General features: G+C 43.0%; 1 protein-coding gene across 1 annotated transcript in view; it reads left to right on the top strand.

Moving 5' to 3' along the window:
• LOC139474232 (guanine nucleotide exchange protein SMCR8-like) overlaps window positions 1-20,748 on the top strand; it is a 59,906-nt gene that overhangs the window by 25,076 nt on the left and 14,082 nt on the right. The window contains exons 15-24 of the mRNA XM_071257153.1: window positions 599-699; window positions 3,452-4,461; window positions 5,349-5,421; window positions 6,389-6,453; window positions 9,841-10,003; window positions 12,511-12,640; window positions 14,055-14,111; window positions 16,906-16,982; window positions 19,506-19,580; window positions 20,583-20,682. Of these exons, the coding sequence (XP_071113254.1) occupies window positions 599-699; window positions 3,452-4,461; window positions 5,349-5,421; window positions 6,389-6,453; window positions 9,841-10,003; window positions 12,511-12,640; window positions 14,055-14,111; window positions 16,906-16,982; window positions 19,506-19,580; window positions 20,583-20,682 (1,851 nt within the window). The remainder of the gene's footprint in view (window positions 1-598; window positions 700-3,451; window positions 4,462-5,348; window positions 5,422-6,388; window positions 6,454-9,840; window positions 10,004-12,510; window positions 12,641-14,054; window positions 14,112-16,905; window positions 16,983-19,505; window positions 19,581-20,582; window positions 20,683-20,748) is intronic.

The raw sequence follows: 20,748 nt of genomic DNA, 5'->3' as shown, positions 1-20,748 counted from the left end.
AGAAGCTTCCAGGCTCACCTATCTGTAAGCAATTTTTAAGGGAGTTAACTCACTTTAAAAGTCCAGGTTCCACCCTTGCCGAACTAGGCTGGAATTCCTGGACTTGATCGTAGCGCCACCAGTAGCTATTACAAGTTATGTCTCTTCTAAGCCTCTACTATTGACCAATCGGATTCCACCTCTTGTATCACTTGCATTTGCTTCAAACAAAATGGCGGCGCCCAGTCAAGACGATCTCATAGATAATCAAGATCTATATTGTGATAAAACGGGTCTTACTTCACAAAGTGCATCAAATCCTGTGAGCACCTTGATTACGTTCATGAAAAGATTTGGTAAACATCTGTTGACAACAAGAATGCACATGCTTTGCAAATCCTGCCATCGACCGAAATCTGCATGACAGTTTACGATTTTGATTTCTTTGATATCTATGCATAGAGTTATTAGTCCAGCCAAAATGTAACTCAATAAAACCAGCCTATTTCGGCAAGGGTGGAAACAGGACTTTTATATTTAGTTAACTCTCTTGCCTCAGGAAGATGACTATCTGTATGAATTGAGATCTCCAACAACTGATGTATCTTTTATTTTTCAGAGTGACACACTAGATAGCTTCAAGTCAGTTGGGTCCTTTGTCTCTCTTCAAGATGAAGATGGCGATATCATGTCTTTGGGATCGGCTGATGGACATGTCAGGTAATTATGTTAACATCTTTACAGAGCCATAGAAACATCATTACTTTCCAATCATTAGATGTACGAATGAGTCAGGTCGTCAAATTGTGTACAAGCAATACATGTTCAGAGGTAAGGATTTTTTATGTAAAGTTTACTTATTGGTCAAATTTTAACATCACATCAGAATGTTAAATCTGGCAGCATGCTGCTGAAAATGTACATCTTACAGAGCTAATATAATAATACACATCAAGCTTTTAGCAATATTCCAGAAATATTATTGCGGGGGACACCAGAAATGTCCTTCACACATGGTACCCATGTGGGGAATCGAACCCAGGCTTTCGACGTGACAAGCAAATGCTTTAAAGGGCAAGTTCACACGGAAATGAACCTATTTTTCTTGTACTTTTTCCACATTAAAAGTGCTAACCTAGAAGTGTCGTAGACAAAAATATAAAGATATCACAATTAATTAACATATTTTTTGCATTAAAACGATTTATATATTTCACATTTACCAAGTGTTCTATTTCCATAACAAAAACACCATGGCTTATGCCCCTTGCAATATGACGTCATTGGTGCCAATTGATAAACATTATGACGTCATCATGCTTTGTTAGAGCCGCTTCACGTGGTGTAGGTACAGGTGTGTGATTCTTGCGTCTCAGATGCCAGCCAGCATAGTGTTATGCTGAGTCACCACTGCCCCGGAGTGTGTCGTAGGCCATGTTGTTTTACCGGAAACTGGTACTTGATATCTTTTGCGTTGAGAATAGACAGGGACACAGTTGAATTGGCACCAATTACGTCATAATCTAAGGGGGATAACTCAGGCCTGTTTAGCTCGAAAAAACGAAGGCCTCATAACGGCATAGCATTTTCACACTATTGTGAGCTTCCTACATTCACTGTGAAAAAAATGAGTGTATATTTTCAAACACATATACTAACTAATCCTAAAATTGCGTTTTGTTTAGAAAAAGAAAGAAAGTGATTTTTGCGTGTACACTTCCCCTTTAACCATTAGGCTACCCCACCGCGTCATGAAAGAAGGTTTTTGAGAATGTAGGCCTCTGGCCCATAAAAAAAGTGCAATACATTTTTATGCTTAAAACAATGCTTTTGTAGCAATGCATTTTGTGTAATGCAGATAGAGACTTTGCCACGGCATCATGATGTGATTTGCCCATTATTAAGATGTCCTTGCCCAATTTGATGATTTAATTGCTATGAGTTTTCAAATATTTAAAATGCTACTGATATAATTTACTGAATGCACACACTGTGATGCCATGGATAAATTAGCTTGTCTGACATTCAGCACTTTACAATGTTGATCTTGAACAAGATTAGTATGACCTCGATCTGCCTGAAAACTGTTTACAAGTGGAACAGGACTGTTTCTGTACTGCCTGTTTCCTCCTTCAAGATACTGACAGGAGCATCAACTCACTCACTCACTCACTCACTCACTCACTCACTCACTCACTCACTCACTCACTCACTCACTCACTCACTCACTCACCCACCCACCCACCCACCCACTCACTCACTCACTCACTCGCTCGCTCATGAAAGAACACATGTGTGAACATTGATCAAGACAACAGTTCTTTCATGTATAAAGATGCAGACAACCAAATTTTCTAAACAAATTCTTGCAATTATGGTTTAGATGATTGATTAAACAATGGATGCACTGCAATCATCCTTGGTCAGTGACAAGTTTGAAAATAAATATAATAATATAGTCTGGGTTCACAGGCAATGTCTGCATAATCATGAAGTCTGCTACATGTTTCTTTTTTATTTCCATTTAAAAAAATGAATCTTTACATATTCCGCACCTCAAACACATGACCCCCTCAGTGAAATGCTACAATACTTAAGATCAACATGATTTTGCCGAAAGTTTTGTTAAAAAAATTTGGTTGTACAACCAAAAATACATAAAACACTGCCTGCCCACACTATTTTTTCAAAAAAGGATGCTTGAGAACTAATACTTCTTTTTTTTTTAGCCTTAAATATATTGACCATTTTCTTCAACCACAAAACAGAAATGTTGAAATCCCTACCTGTTTTGTGCGTGCCTCTTCTCCCTTGGACGTTACCACTAATCCTTACACTGTATAGTAGAGAGTGCAACCAGTTCCGATACTGACTCAACTCAACACTGCTGGACACCTTGTCCGTGGTCAGCTAGTGGTCAATGATGTCTCACCTGCCTGGCCCACACAGTGTGGTCTGTAGATGGACAAGACGGTCAGTATATCTTGTGGTCAGCAGGGCCTCTCGTCTGCTTGACCTGCACAGTGTGGTCCGTGGTGGACCTGTCACTCAGGTTATACAGGCTGGAGGAAGTCAAGTCTCCATCCTGCTGAGGAGAATTGTTTACATCACTGCATGTGGTTTATGTCATGCTGAGATAAACTTTTGGTTGAAAGACTAGATGATAAGATTTTCATGATTATGTTTTCTTATTCTTTAAAGATTGTTTTATCCATATTATTTTATCATAATAAAAGGAAAAAAATGTACGTGTTATGGTTTTAAATATTATTAAGTTCAAAGACACAGGACAATTGGAAGTCATGCTTTATCTGATGGAGCTGTCGCATGTTACAACTGTTTGTTGTTGACTGTGTAGTTTAAGATGGTGTCCTGTGCACAGAGGATACTTCTTCTTCTTCTTCTTCTTCTTCTTATTATTATTATTATTATTATTATTATTATTACCTAATCCTTGGCTTCTATATTGCAGTTTTGACTCCCAGGGATTTCAATACCCCTCAGTTCCTGCCTCCCCCATCAGCTCACCAACCAAGTCCCCCTTCTACCGTCTAGGCAGCAGTTGTGAGAGCGAGTCCACCAGCAGTATCTACCACACAGACGAAGCATCCAGCACCGCATCCCCATCTCAACCACCCTCCGCTCCGCAGACACCAAGCCTAGCATCCCCGACCCAACCACCATCCTATCCTCAGACAGCAAACCCAGCATCCCCAACTCAACCCTCCGTTCCACAAACACCAAACCCAGCATCCCCAACTCAACCCTCTGCTCCCCAGACACCAAACCCAGCATCCCCAACTCAACCCTCTACTCCCCAGACACCAAGCCGAGCATCCCCAACTCAACCCTCTGCTCCCCAGACACCAAGCCTAGCATCCCCAACTCAACCCTCTGCTCCCCAGACACCAAACCCAGCATCCCCAACTCAACCCTCTGCTCCCCAGACACCAAGCCTAGCATCCCCGACTCAACCCCCCGTTCCACAAACACCAAGCCTAGGATCTCCAGCTCAGCCCGCCACTCTTCAGACACCAAACCCAGCATCCCCATCTTGCCCAGCCTCCGCTCCCCAGACAACCAACTTGGCACAGACACCTGCCCCCACATCCAATCCACCCCACACTGAGCCAACACCTGACACAGCTGACCTCTCACTGAGGTTATCACCGACTGACTCGGTCACTTCTCCACCTGACCAGGCCATGGACAAGGACCAGAGTCGTGTCTGTTGTGACCATGGTCATGGAGACTCCGGAGAGACAGTGACCGAAGGTCAAACTACAAGCTATGGTCAACAACGGATGATGTCGCGGCAAATAAGTGCCGACACCTCGTGTTCCGAATGTTCCATTTCTCCGTCTCGGTACGTGCAATACACAGATAAACAGGCTGAGATGCAGTGTTTCTCAGCGCTGGACCATACGCCAGACTTGCAGTCAGCCAACAAGTACATGGGTTCCAGCCAGGAAGACACTTCGGGTATGTACAGTGTAAAGGGGCTCTTATACTTTGCTGAGTTGCATCCCGAGTATGGACCCGAGCTGACTTGGGGATACCTGTATGGAGCTCGTAGTGAGGTCATACTAAACTCGGGGTAACTCGGGATACCTTGTACTGATCTACGAAAGTTTTGGAACTGCTCAAAACAGTCAGGCCACCAGCCAACTCCTAAGAAACTCATAACAAACTCGTAACACACACGTCCTACTCGTAGTACCCTCGTGGCGACCTTGTGGTGCTCGTAAAGAACTTGTTTGAAGATCGTCTGCAAAATTTATTGCCAAGTTGACCGAGTCTAATACGAACTATACAAGTGTAATTCCCGCCAAATTATTTAGCAGCTCGTAGCCACCTCGTACTAAAGTCGTACTAAACTCGTACCAAACTCGTACCAAACTCGTACAGCTCGTATTGAGATCGTTGTGCTCCTATGCAACTCTTAATAGACTCCTATTGGACTCCTATGGGGCTCGTAACACACTCGTAGTGTACTCAAATGATACTCATATATATATTGTCCCTTCCCGAGTCCTAACAATGTTGACTAGTGCATATATCACTTCTAGCACACCAGTGTATTGTTTCCGTTATCCGGATGGCAGTTTTGACGTCATTTGAATCTTATTGTGACATAAGGTCAGAAGATTTGACAAATTGTGGTTTTCTAAGGCCGCGGTGGTGATCACTGCAGTTTCTAAAAGAGAGCTCAAAAGGATTAAGAAATAATGGGACCCTTGCTGTCGCTCTTGAAATATAAAAATTCTGACACTCATTTAGTAAAATCAGTATGACACACGTTCTCGTATAATAATCTCTGTATATAACTCCCCCTGAGGGTGATATGTTACTGTGATGTGTGTCTGCAGGTGATACTGTGCCCAGCACCAGCAGCGGAGAAGACACGGGACCAACATCCACCTGCTCCACGCCACCGTCCAGGTGGGTAGTCCATGTCCTTCCTGCAAAACATTCAATCTGTTCGAAGCCCAAATGAGACGTGTGGACTAGTTTAGCACCCTGCCATGAGGATTGAGTGGTCAACCTAGCAGATCCTGTGTCATTCCACCTGATGGTACAATCTCATTAAAATCAGATCTGAGGCACTACAGATCAGATTACAGGTCACGTCAGAACGACATTTCATCCGACCAATCAAAGCGTCGCTTACCAGATCGGGAAAGTGACAGTCAGAATGTGTTTTCTAATCATGCAACCTCGAAAATGTTAACACGGGGTATTCCAAACGACAGTAAGGGCCCGTACGACTGATTCCATCAAAATTATCGCCTATCTCTCACTTCCGTGGGATAAACATTTGAACAAAGGAGACATTGCACAGTATGTGGGAAGCACTGCCATACAATCTCAACCAGACATTTCGGAATGTTTGTTTGTTCAGTTTTCAAAATTTTAATCGAGAACTGTGTCATCATATTTTTCAAGCATGGTCTGAAATGGAAGTCGCCAGGTTGAAACGAGTGCCGTAAAGCTCGAGAAAGCTGCTTTCTAATTGGCTGATGTTGACTTCTTGTTACTCATTTCAGTGGTCAGTAGTTCACGAAAGGTCGTTCTGGCGTGGCCCGTAATGGGGTGTCCTCAGATCTTTGTTAAGCAGCAGCCAGAACCTAGATTTGATTTTAATGAGATTGCCTGACAGTACAGACACTGAGGATGTCATGATTCCAGGGAGGAAGAGCCGCCTGTGTCCAGCTTGCAGGAAGTGTGGATGTGTGTGTTGAGTGATGGCTGCCCATGCAGGGTGACCTCCAGGTGGACTCCCTCTCTGATGTGTTTCTTGTTATAACCCTGGCGTTGTAGCACTGTAGACCTGATGGACTTCCATGCTCCTGATCCTACTGCGGAGTTCTTATCCCAAATACTCAAACAGCTTTTGTATGATTCTCAGGAAACCCAAGGCAGGGTTGTACAGTCTGGGGGACCTGATGGAGAAGCTGGGACCGGGGGTGCCAGGTGAGTTGATGACCTCCCCCTACCTATAGTACCTCTCTCTACCTGTAGTACCTCCCCCTACCTGTAGTTCCCCACACACACACACCTATAGTACCTCTCTCTACCTGTAGTACTTCTCTACCTGTAGTACCTCTCTTCCTGTAGTACCCCCACTCATACACCTGTAGTACCTCTCTCTACCTGTAGTACCTCTCTACCTGTAGTACCTCCCCCTACCTGTAGTACCTCTCTCTACCTGTAGTACCTCCCCCTACCTGTAGTACCTCTCTCTACCTGCAGTACCTCCCCTACCTGTAGTACCTCTCTCTACCTGCAGTACCTCCCCCTACCTGTAGTACCTCTCTCTACCTGCAGTACCTCCCCCTACCTGTAGTACCTCTCTCTACCTGCAGTACCTCCCCCTACCTGTAGTACCTCTCTCTACCTGCAGTACCTCCCCCTACCTGTAGTACCTCTCCCTACCTGTAGTACCTCTCTCTACCTGCAGTACCTCCCCCTACCTGTAGTACCTCTCTCTACCTGTAGTACCACTCTACCTGTAGTACCTCCCCCTACCTGTATTACCTCTCTCTACCTGCAGTACCTCCCCCTACCTGTAGTACCCCTCCCTACCTGTAGTACCTCCCCCTACCTGTAGTACCTCTCCCTACCTGTAGTACCTCTCCCTACCTGTAGTACCTCCCCCTACCTGTAGTACCTCTCCCTACCTGTAGTACCTCTCTCTACCTGCAGTACCTCCCCCTACCTGTAGTACCTCCGCCTACCTGTAGTACCTCCCCCTACCTGTAGTACCTCTCCCTACCTGTAGTACCCCTCCCTACCTGTAGTACCTCCCCCTACCTGTAGTACCTCTCCCTACCTGCAGTACCTCCCCCTACCTGTAGTACCTCTCCCTACCTGTAGTACCTCCCCCTACCTGTAGTACCTCTCCCTACCTGCAGTACCTCTCCCTACCTGTAGTACCTCCCCCTACCTGTAGTACCTCCCCCTACCTGTAGTACCTCTCTCTACCTGCAGTACCTCCCCCTACCTGTAGTACCTCTCCCTACCTGTAGTACCTCCCCTACCTGTAGTACCTCCCCCTACCTGTATTACCTCTCTCTACCTGCAGTACCTCCCCCTACCTGTAGTACCTCCCCCTACCTGTAGTACCTCTCTCTACCTGTATTACCTCTCTCTACCTGCAGTACCTCCCCCTACCTGTATTACCTCTCCCTACCTGTAGTACCTCCCCCTACCTGTAGTACCTCTCTCTACCTGCAGTACCTCCCCCTACCTGTAGTACCTCTCCCTACCTGTAGTACCTCCCCCTACCTGTATTACCTCTCTCTACCTGCAGTACCTCCCCCTACCTGTATTACCTCTCCCTACCTGTAGTACCTCCCCCTACCTGTAGTACCTCCCCTACCTGTAGTACCTCCCCTACCTGTAGTACCTCCCCCTACCTGTATTACCTCTCTCTACCTGCAGTACCTCCCCCTACCTGTAGTACCTCCCCCTACCTGTAGTACCTCTCTCTACCTGTATTACCTCTCTCTACCTGCAGTACCTCCCCCTACCTGTAGTACCTCTCTCTACCTGCAGTACCTCCCCCTACCTGTATTACCTCTCTCTACCTGCAGTACCTCCCCCTACCTGTAGTACCTCCCCCTACCTGTAGTACCTCTCTCTACCTGTATTACCTCTCTCTACCTGCAGTACCTCCCCCTACCTGTATTACCTCTCCCTACCTGTAGTACCTCCCCCTACCTGTATTACCTCTCTCTACCTGCAGTACCTCCCCCTACCTGTAGTACCTCTCCCTACCTGTAGTACCCCCCCCCCCCCCCCCACACACAAACACACACACACACCTGTAGTACCTCTCTCTACCTGTAGTACCTCTCTCTACCTGTAGTACCTCTCTGCCTGTAGTAACCCCCTCACACACACCTGTAGTACCTCTCTACCTGTAGTACCTCTCTACCTGTAGTAACCCCCCACACACACACACACACCTGTAGTACCTCTCTCTACCTGTAGTACCCCCATACACACCTGTAGTACCACTCTACCTGTAGTACCTCTCTCTACCTGTAGTACCTCCCCCACACCTGTAGTACCACTCTACCTGTAGTATCTCTCTCTACCTGTAGTACTTCTCTACCTGTAGTAACCCCCCCACACACACACACCTGTAGTACCTCTCTCTACCTGTAGTACCCCCCGTACACACACACCTGTAGTACCTCTCTACCTGTAGTACCTCTCTACCTGTAGTACCTCTCTGCCTGTAGTGACCCCCACACACACACCTGTAGTACCTCTCTCTACCTGTAGTACCTCTCTACCTGTAGTAACCCCCCCCACACACACACACACACCTGTAGTACCACTTTACCTGTAGTACCTCTCTACCTGTAGTACCTCTCTCTACCTGTAGTACCTCCCCCACACCTGTAGTACCACTCTACCTGTAGTAACCCCCATACACACACACCTGTAATACCTCTCTCTACCTGTAGTACCTCTCTACCTGTAGTAACCCCCCCCCCCCCCCCCCCACACACACACACACACCTGTAGTACCTCTCTCTACCTGTAGTACCCCCACACACACCTGTAGTACCTCTCTACCTGTAGTACCTCTCTCTACCTGTAGTACCTCCCCCACACCTGTAGTACCTCCCCCTACTAGTAGTACCACTCTACATGTAGTACCCCCCTTCCTGTAGTTACACTCTACCTGTAGTAACCACCCCCCACCCCCACCTGTAGTACCACTCTACCTGTAGTACCTCTCTCTACCTGCAGTACCTCCCCTACCTGCAGTACCTCCCCCTACCTGTAGTACCACTCTACCTGTAGTACCCCCCCCCCCCCCCCCAACACACCTGTAGTACCACTCTACCTGCAGCACCTCTCTCTACCTGTAGTACCTCTCTCCACCAGTAGTACCCCTCTAGCTGCAGCACCTCTCTCTACATGTACTACCTCTCCACCTGACTCTCACTGACCTGACAGTCTATCATTGTACCATATCCTGATAGCATGATCAGACATGTCAAGGAATGAGTCATACCTCCCATGTCATGTTATGTCTCCTATTGTGAAACAAAATCAGAGAAACACAAGTTTTGAGGCTGATGGTCCCAAAACCTGGTGATTCTTCACCATTACTTCCATGGGGTTCCAGGTTAGAATAGGTTCCCAGGAGCCCATGCTAGTCATAAGAGATGTCCTAAAGGATTGGTGTTCAAAGGATAGGTGACCTCATGGATGGCGCATGATATCCATCATAAATTCACTGCCCACCTTCATACAGCTGGAATATAACTAAGTGTGGCGTTAAACAACAAATAGACAAAATAACCTAAGACACTACTAGTGAACAACTCTCCATTTCAGGATATGGCATTGTTAATGTACTACTCTCCTGCAACAACCTACAACACATACTCTACAGCTTGCTGATTGGTCGAACAGTCCTTGTTGTCGGCTCGCCGAGACTAGAAGGGGAGGTAATCAGGATTGTCACAGCATTGGCTCTGTTCCTGCCAGACCACCGGAGGTGACTGACTGTTTGTTTGTTCATGTTACTTGTATGTGATAAAGCAAGGACCTTTCAGTCTTCACTATTTACCTGATAATCATCATAATCACTGAAGCTGGGTTTTATATTTGGTTCTAATCAAGTTTATACAACACCATGTGTCACATACTTTGAATATGAAAAATTAAGAAAAGTGTCAGTCAAAATTGTACATAGATATTCCCCTCTTATGTACCTGAGGATGGTATATATATATATATTCTCAGCTCCAGCAGCTGTACACTCCCCAGGGAGCGGAGAATGAAAACTGAGTGCGCACTGATCCATGGGGTAATAATACTATCTCTTAGGGCATGCTTGTTGGAAGATTTGGTGTTCTAAAGTTCACATTATTATGCCCTGCCACGAAGTCGAGTTTGTCCGCCTATCCTTCCTTCCGTCAGTCCACTTCTCATGGGGACAAATTCTCTCAATAACTATTACAGAGGGAAAAAAGAAATTTTATCCACTGATGTTACTGGTCATGTTCTCAGTAGAGTTGAAAATTGCTGTCGTAAAATCATTTTTTACAGAGTTATGCCCCTTGCTCCATGCTTTGCAACTTAGTGCGTACTGCGTGATTGGGGACAAGTTTTCTCGAAAACTATTAAATTTAGAAAAATGAAATCTTGTACACTGATGTTACTTGCACGATCACAAATGTGTTCTAAAATTGTTGTCTTAAATTTATTTTTTTTCAGAGTTATGGCCCTTGGTCCGTGCTCTTCCACTTAGTGCATACTCTATGAAATGGGGACAAGTTTTCTTAGAAACTACTGAAGTTACATGAATGAAAGTGTGTGGGATTATGTAAGAGACACTTGTCAGGACTGAGTTCGAAAATTGGCCCCGTAAATTGTATTTTACACAGTTATGTTATTATCCCCCGCCCCAGCGAAGTTGGCGGGGGATATAGAAATGGGTTCCGTCTGTGTGTGCGCGCGTGCGCGCGTGCGTGCGTGCGTGCGTGCGTGTGTGCGTCCCGAAATCGTTTCCGGAGCATAACTCAGAAACTGTTAAATATTTCTCTACGAAACTTTGCATGTCTATCAGACTCATGCTGCACTGGTGCCTTTTGCTATTTAGGAATTTTATGATTTTTTATTTTTTACGTTTCCATGGCAACAAGTTGGACTTAGGTTCTATAAGGGTGCTGTTCATTTCCGGAGCGTAACTCAAAAACCGTTAAATAATTTCTTACAAAACTTTGCATGTTTACCAGACACTTACTGAACTGGTGCCTCTTGCTATTTAGGAGTTTCATAAATGTTTATTTTTTTACGTTTCCATGGCAACAAGTTGGACTTAGGTTCTATAAGCGTGGTGTTCATTTCCGGAGCGTAACTCAAAAACCATTAAATACTTTCTTACAAAACTTTGCATGTCTACTAGGCACATACTGAACTGGTGCCTTTTGCTATTTAGGAGTTTTATAAATTTTTATGTTTTACGTTTCCATGGCAACAAGTTGGACTTAGGTTCTATAGGGTAGAGTTTGTTTCCGGAGCATAACTCAAAACCCATTCAACACTTTCCAACAAAACCTGTGCATGGTTACCAGACACATACTGGACTGGTGCCTCTTGCTATTTAGGAATTTTAGAAAAAAAAAATTTTCATGTTTCCATGGCACTAAGTTGGACTTAGGTTCTACAGGGGTGGTGTTCATTTCCAGAGTGTAACTCAAAAACCGTTAAATACTTTCTTACAAAACTTTGCATGTCTACCAGGCACATACTGAACTGGTGCCTTTTGATATATAGCACTTTTAGAAATTTTTATTGTTTATGTTTCCATGACAACAAGTTGGATTTAAGTTTTAATATAGGATTGGTTTACTTAAGTAGTATAACAAATTAACTGTTAAATATTTCCTTGCCAAACATTGCATGTCTATATATAAAGCGCATACTGAACTAGTGCCATTTGATGTTAAGGAGTTTTAGAAATGTTTATTTTAGAATTTCCATTGCAGCTATTTTGACATGGGCTAACAGAAATGTTGGGTCAGTTACCTGGTTTGGGACCATAACGTGTTAAAATGGGCGGGGGATATAGATGACTGTCAACTATACGCTTGTTTTACTTCATGTATCGTGTCTTCAATGGGAACAAGGTTTCTCAGAAACTATTGACATTACATGAATGAAACTTTGCAAACTAAATAAAAATATATATATATAACGTTATCACATTATTGCAATATGTCAGAGATAGGTGATACGTTTTTGTTAATACCAAGACCGGGTGCCATCTTATGTCTGTTGTTGATATCTGTCTGGACGACCCTGTCTCGTTATCTTGCATGTCAGGCATCTCAAATTAACAACATGGTATCGCTCGGGTCAAAACAACAAGGTTCAACTGTATATAGCTTTACTTCGGGACCATATGTTCATCTCTCAGTCCGATAGGTATATTATTTAGTTTTCTTCATTTGTTAATAGATACGGTATCCATGGTAACAAGTGCTGTTGTTGCTTCAGGAAACACCCATCTATGATAGAATGGCTATCCAAGCCCTTTAGACTCACAGATCTAGCCCGTACAAAGCTGGCTGGTGTGTGTCGGCCGGAGAAACGATCACTGGAGTCTGTGGTGCCCAATGTCGTCAAGGTAACACACCACCCTACAGTGGAACCTCTTTAATCTGGACAAAACTGTGGAAATCATGTGGATTGAGGAATTTACAGATTCTGAAGGTTTTCTCGGTGTTAGGGCAATGAGGCCTATTTACACCTTGCCCATATTACAAGTTTGCTAAATGTCTAGAAATGAAATAAAATATTATAAAGTTGAGAAACTGCCACCTGCTTTACTGCTGAAAGATTTAAAGAATGTCTTATGTTTTCATATGAGTATGGTTAATCCGTCTGACTCTATGAGATTAAAGGGGCATCTGCGCTAGGAACTACGGCACTCTAGTGGGTGGAGCTTATACAGGTGAACATGTGACACAGGAGGATACATGGAAGGATGACAGTTCTATTTTTACCAATGAAAAAATAATAAATTTGAACATTATTTAAGGACTGGTCATTTATATTTATTATAGTGGGGGAATATTTATAATAGTGGTGGATGGGGTGTCGCGAAAAAATGGTACATGTATTTTGAGGTATGGGACAGATATGATACAATCCTAAGACCAATCTCAACAATCACCCCTCCCCCCTACCATCACCCCCAATAAATGACCCGTCCCTTATAACGATTTCGCTATAGCAGATTCATTGCTCATGATTGGGGTTATTTCCCTTGGTATGTAGACAGTGAGAACACTTATAAAATAGATATTACCGCTGATAGCAGGGTCTCCTGTCTGTATGACCTTCATTAATTGTGAAGAGATACATTAAAATGACATGAGACCAACTCAAAGGGACATTGGATTTAAAGTACTCACGGAAATGAAAAAAAAACTGTTTTTTCGACCTCAGATCTTAAATAAATGCAGTTAATATACAAAATATGTAAATATTCAAACAACTCAATTAGTACTAATTGGGCCTTGGCACAAATACAGCGTATCAAAGGTTTTGATGCCTTTTTACAAGTAAAAGTGTGTAAAGATGTGAATAAAACAGACTATTGTGAAACAGGGCATAACCAGGTGTAAGTAGATCAAGGTGAATGTCCATGACCTATGACACCTTGACGACAGGTGAGAACAGGTGCATAATGCCTATAGTCTGTTTCTGCTATGTCAATTTGGACTTAGTTTTATTTTTGAATGTTGAAAGTGACGACAAATTACCTCCTGTAAAGTACATTTTGTATTGTTCACTGAGATCAAACTAGCAAATCCAGACTAGTACTTTTCGAGTTGTTTTGTTATTTCGTAATTACAGCGACGTAACACTTTGTGTCGATTTTTTACTTTAGCTGCAAACTGAGAAAACTAGATTCAATAGAATGAAGGTGGTTGATTCCACCAGTGACTTAACCTGTTATTTATCATGTGTTTTTCATAGCTGATTCTATATGCAATGTTGCTCCCTCCCTTTTAATCTAAACTGTCTGTTTTCAGAAATATTCCTCCATAATTGATGTTGACAGACAAGGCATCCTAGCTCCCAAATACCAGGTAATACATTAACGATGAAGCTGATAGCAGGTTTACTGTGTGAATATTATGTATTTCATTTCATTGTGATTGGTACAGTTATAAATAGAAGGTGGACGGGTAGCCTAGTGGTTAAAGCCTTCGCTGGACACGCCAAAGACCCGGGTTCGATTCCCGACATGGGTACAATGTGTGAAGCCCATTTCTGGTGTCCCTGCCATGATATTGCTGGAATATTGCTAAAAGCGATGTAAAACCGTACTCACTCACTCACTCACTCACTAAATGTGATTTATTAGTATTTTGTACATGGTTCATTAATTTCCTGTATTAACCATCTCAACCACCCTTTGGAGAGATCACCGAATATTCTTTTGCTATAATGCATGTCTCCCAAGAGCAGAGAAAGAAATTTATTATGTGTGCCACAGGGCTCACGTGTGCAATTTTGAATTTAAGTGTGCCAACAAGATCCTTCTTCGAGCTGTGAATGTTATTTCCCTTATCAGAGATGTGAGATCGATCAAAGCACCGTTGTTCTTAACACAGGAACTCGATGATAGCTTGCATGACATAATATATTTGTAAAGAAAACAATCACACCCCTCTATATACATATAGACAAGGAGTGACACCCGCCATCTTGGTTCTTATTCAAGATTTCGCACTCGGTTCGAATCACAGCTCGATATCGCATGAAATATGAATGTCACATATTTCAACCTATTGGAACTTGCTAAAAAAACCATAGGCTACACAATCGTCTTAATCTGTGGTCACCTTACCTCGTATTTATTTTAAAACAATCATCAAATATCTGCTCTATGCAGCGCCTCTGAGGTAAACATGAAAAAGGTGGATGGAAGTTACGGCATTACACGGGCTTGAACACGGCTAATGTTTCTGATTGGCTAAAATACAAAGTAGTGAATCTAAATATTAGCACACAGTGAAGGGAGGGAAATTCAAAACCGTCAATGGTAAGCCTGCTTGCAAAATGTTGCGGTTGACAAGGAAATCTACAGCAAAATTAAATATTTCGAAGCAGTTTATCATTGACGTCTTGAATTTCCCTGCCCTCACCATGTTCTAATATTTTGATACACATTTTAACCAATCAGAAACGTTTGCCGTGTTAAAGCCCGTGTAACGCCGTACATTCTGTCCACCTTTTCTTGTTTACCTAAGAGGCGCAGCATAGAGCAGATATTTGATGATTGTTTTAAAATAAATACGAGGTAAGGTGACCACAGATGAACACGATGGTTTGTTTAGCAAGTTCCAATAGGTTGAAATAAGTGACATTCATATTTCATGCGATATCGAGCTGTGATTCGAACCGAGTGTGAAATCTTGAATAAGAACCAAGATGGCGGGTGTCACTCCTTGTCTATATGTATATAGAGGTGTGTGATTGTTTTCTTTATATGATTATATTATGTTATACACGCTATCATCGAGTTCCTGTGGTTCTCAAGTATCAGTGGAGGATGAACGTGTGAGATCAATCCAAGCACCATCGTTCTTTATTATCAGTAGAGGATAAACTTGTGAGATCAATCCTAGCACCGTCGTTCTTTAGTATCAGTAGAGGATGAACTTGTGAGATCGATCCTAGCACCATCGTTCTTTAGTATCAGTAGAGGATGAACTTGTGAGATCGATCCTAGCACCATCGTTCTTTAGAATCAGTAGAGGACGAAATTGTGCGATCACTCCGAGGTAAAGTTGAAATATGTCTGAACAAACTTGCTAAGACTTGACTCAGCCTATGCCTAGACCATCTTCCCGAGGCATGGGTGTCCACTAGCCTACATCAAAGCCTAGTTTCCACCCTTGCGATTCTTGGCTTGACTGTGACACCACCACCTATAGAACATGAGTTGTGTCCCTTGTGATGTAAACATGATGTATAATCTGATCGCTGTTCTTATTTCAGGGGTTGTGTTGTAGCCTAGTGGTTAAAGCGTTAGATCATCACGCCGAAGACCCGGGTTAGATTCCCCACATGTGAAGCCCTTTTCGGGTGTCCCCTCCCTTTGATATTGCTGGAATATTGCTAAAAGAGAAGTAAAACCGTACTCAATCACTCACTCTTATTTCAAACGGTATCACAAAGATGGCTATCATAGCAGACGACTTGGTCAATCAGATAACAAAAAGATTTGAGATTGCATCCATGACAGACAAACAAAATGAAAGATTACGACAGCATGATACTAAGTACTGCTGCATGTTGCTCTTACAATAATAGAGACTGCAGACTACACAGTATCAAGTAACACTGCACATAGTGATAGCATGAAACATGTATCAACTATCAGCAGGGTCATCTAGAAAAAGCACTGCATCTCAGCCACTGGCATTAATGGCCACTTCGAAAATATTTGTCTTCGCTTACTTTTTGGAATATTTTTAGCGCAAATTGGACAAGCGATGAAATGGGTGAAAACTAGACTTTGATGTAGTTAGGACACACTTGCATCATGAATATGACCCTAGCATTTTGTATTGTTGTAGTTAAGAGCTTTAAAGAGCTTAGGCCACTGTGAAAATATTGGTCTTCACTTACTTTTTGGAATATTTTTAGCGCAAATTGGACAAGCGATGAAATGGGTGAAAACTAGACTTTGATGTAGTTAGGACACATTTGTTTCATGAAGATGACCCTAGCATTTTGTATTGTTGTAGTTAAGAGCTTTAAAGGGCTTTGTGGAAATTATGTCATTATGCTCCAGAAGTTAGAATGAAATCCAGTTTGAAATGTTTGCATATACCTTGAATGTTTGGGAAGAAATGTTTTCCTTCATTTCAGGGTAATCTTCTGACAGCATTGATAAACAAGAAGAAGGTCTTCAATACAGACACAGAATTTGTAGGCTTTATTCACTGGTGAGTAGAAACATCCCATCTTGGTGCTCTGCCCTTGTATACTAATATATATATACATGATTTTGGTGGGGACCCTTGGGCACACAGAAACCTATGATTGTGGTTCGAATCCCAGTTTGCCCCCATGTTTCTAGGTTTGTTAGCACGATACCCTTATTTGTGGGTTTCATCAAAGTGTAAACGTCTAAGACCTGCATAACTTCAGGCTTCCTTCACAATTAAGCTGACACGCAGTGAAATAAGTGGAATACTGTTCAAAGCAACATTCAAATCAAGTCACTCATTGATATACAGGGGTGGTCGGGTAGCCAAGTGGTTAAAGTGTTCCCTCATCACGCTGAAGACCCTGGTTTGATTCCCAACATGGGTACAATGTGTGAAGCCCATTTCTGGTGTCCGCCGCCGTGATGTTGCTGGAATATTGCTAAAAGCAGCATAAAACCATACTCACTCACTCACTCACTCACTCACTCATTTGATATACATCATAAACAACATATAAGCAGGTGAAAAAGTCAATCATTCCTCAGCTATGTGGAAAAGGAGACCAGAAAGCAATCACTGAAAGTAACGAGAAGGACTTCACATAGACAGGGAGTGTTGTTCCTAAGTTCCCATGTTTATTCCCTTGCTGTTGCCTTGATTACCTCTGTATTACATGAGTCAGTAAAGTAACATAGGGTGGTATGTGAAATATCGAGGTGTTCAAGAATTTCTTTGTTCCCGCTTCCGCTTGAACAACGATCTGAGGACATCCCATTAGGGGTCATGTCAGAATGACCTTTCATCCGACCAATCAGAGCGTCACTTACCAGATCATGAAAGTGACAATCAGAATGTGATTTCTAATCATGCAACCTCAAAAACTTTAACACAGGGTATTCTGAACGAAGGTTACGGGCTTAACGATTGAATCCCTACAATCAAGACCATCTATTAGCCATTCCAGAATGTTCTGTTCAGGTTTCAATTTTTAATTGAAGCGGAGTCACCAATTTGAAATTAGTGCCATAAAGAATGAGAATGCTGCCTTCTTATTAGCTAATGTTGACTTCTTGTCAGTCATTCCATTGGTCGGTCAAAGTTCGCGCAAGGTCGGTCTGACTTGTCCCAAAAAGTATTGCAATTGTAAAGTATTCTCTTTTGATGAATTAATATGGCTATGTTTGTGTGTTTTTTGTCTGCCCTGAATATATGTATCCCCACATACCCTATTTTCTAACAGTTAAGATGGTATTGCTGATATTTTGAGGGATGAGTGAATAAAAATAAAAATTCAAATTCTGCTTCATAACAATAGGCAATGTCTTCAACAATAGAATAAAAATCCTCAATGAAAAGGCATGACCTCCATTACCTCATCTGTAAACTTCCGCTGCACTTGAGTGGCGTCGCCTATTGTCAAACACCTGATTGGTTTCAACTTTAGCAGGGTTTTCATGACTGAACAGACATATTTTGGCGCACACTTCTCAACATAATTCTTGCAGGTCGGCATTAAAACTCAAAAAGTAATTGAAAGTTTGAAACCTGTTCGATAATAGATGTTTTTCGAAATAAGGTATGTTTCTGACTATATTGTATCCTCTCAGCCCTGATATATGTGTCTGACTGTGTTGTATCCTCTCAGCCCTGATATATGTGTCTGACTGCGTTGTATCCTCTCAGCCCTGATATATGTGTCTGACTGTGTTGTATCCTCTCAGCCCTGATATATGTGTCTGACTGTGTTGTATCCTCTCAGCCCTGATATATGTGTCTGACTGTGTTGTATCCTCTCAGCCCTGATATATGTGTCAGACTGTTTTGTATCCTCTCAGCCCTGATATATGTGTCTGACTGCGTTGTATCCTCTCAGCCCTGATATATGTGTCTGACTGTGTTGTATCCTCTCAGCCCTGATATATGTGTCTGACTGTGTTGTATCCTCTCAGCCCTGATATATGTGTCTGACTGTGTTGTATCCTCTCAGCCCTGATATATGTGTCAGACTGTGTTGTATCCTCTCAGCCCTGATATATGTGTCTGACTGCGTTGTATCCTCTCAGCCCTGATATATGTGTCTGACTGTGTTGTATCCTCTCTGTCCTGATATATGTGTCTGACTGTGTTGGATCCTCTCTGTCCTGATATATGTGTCTGACTGTGTTGTATCCTCTCAGCCCTGATATATGTGTCTGACTGTATTGTATCCTCTCTGTCCTGATATATGTGTCTGACTGTATTGTATCCTCTCAGCCCTGATATATGTGTCTGACTGTATTGTATCCTCTCAGCCCTGATATATGTGTCTGACTGCGTTGTATCCTCTCAGCCCTGATATATGTGTCTGACTGTGTTGTATCCTCTCAGCCCTGATATATGTGTCTGACTGTGTTGTATCCTCTCAGCCCTGATATATGTGTCAGACTGTGTTGTATCCTCTCAGCCCTGATATATGTGTCTGACTGTGTTGTATCCTCTCAGCCCTGATATATGTGTCTGACTGCGTTGTATCCTCTCTGTTTCTGACTGTCTCTGCAGCTGGTTGATGGAGTTATCATCCAAGGCCTTCATCTTCTACCACTCCTTCTGCCTGGGCACTGCCGGCATCATGTAGTAAGTCTTGTTCCAATGATTAGGGGGAACGGTTGGCCCTGTTCGTCCAAGACTCGCTGTGCAGAGTGGCATTCCTTAGGCATGCCAGGAACCTATGATCGTGGATTCAAATCCCAGATCTGATTATGTGTCAAGTTTTGTCAGGACAGTGGGTTTCACTGAAGTGGTGAACATGTCTCAGACCTGAATCACATAGGGCATGATCCCACGTGAAGCTGACATGCAGGGATGCTAATGAGATGAGGTGAGATGTGGTTTAACGTCGCAGCCAAGATTAATGCACTTACATAGCGACGTATGCATGCGTGCGTGCATGTGTGCTTGCATGCATGTGTGTGTTAATGCTGAGAGCCAGACAGGGTAACAACAAGTACCATCTTTAAACATTGTTTGGTATGACCCAGTCGGGGATCGAACCCTGGACCTTCCGCTCTCTGGGAGAATGCACTACCACTAGACCACGGAGATGGAAGTACTGTTCCAATAGTTGGGCAGAAGTTATGCTATCTGCTACACATTCCACATTTGTTGTTCATGATTCTGATGCTTGGTTTAACGTACCTTTATTTAATCATGGAATTTACAAAATTACGGAATGTCCATGAAACAGACTGTCATCTTAAATTATTGTGACATGGGGCTGAGACAGGTCCAATTTTAGAACCCACATACCCAACCGCTTATTACCCGACCCTACCTGGGTACAGGCTATAGGTGCCTCTTGAAGGTTCCGGGTTAGAATAGATCTTCAGGAAAACAAGCTTGTCATAAGAGGCAACTAGCAAGATCTGGCTGTCAGTCTCGCTGACTAGGTTGATACATTTCATCGTATCCCAATTGCGTGGATCAATGCTCATGTTGTCAATCACTGGATTTTTGGTCAAGACTTGTTTATTTACAGACTGCCATCATATAGCTGGAATATTGCTGAGTGCGGCGTTAAACAACAAACGAATGAATGTATACAACTTGCATAACAAGGCCCTTGTATACTCCCAACAGTGACCAGAACCTGCAGAGACAGAAGGAACAATACCAGAGCACTGTGAGGAGCTTCATAGCCAAGCTGGGGGTCACTGATGATGATATTCATATAGTAGAGGTAGGTGACAACAGATGTGGGTCAATCTTTATAATGGTAGACAATAATTAGAAGTGGTTTTAGCAT

Source organism: Haliotis cracherodii, unplaced genomic scaffold (genome assembly GCF_022045235.1).
Source record: "Haliotis cracherodii isolate W230 unplaced genomic scaffold, xgHalCrac1.p SCAF_3, whole genome shotgun sequence".
Classification (NCBI taxonomy): Eukaryota; Metazoa; Mollusca; class Gastropoda; order Lepetellida; family Haliotidae; genus Haliotis; species Haliotis cracherodii.
This window is presented reverse-complemented; position numbering and strand designations above follow the sequence as displayed.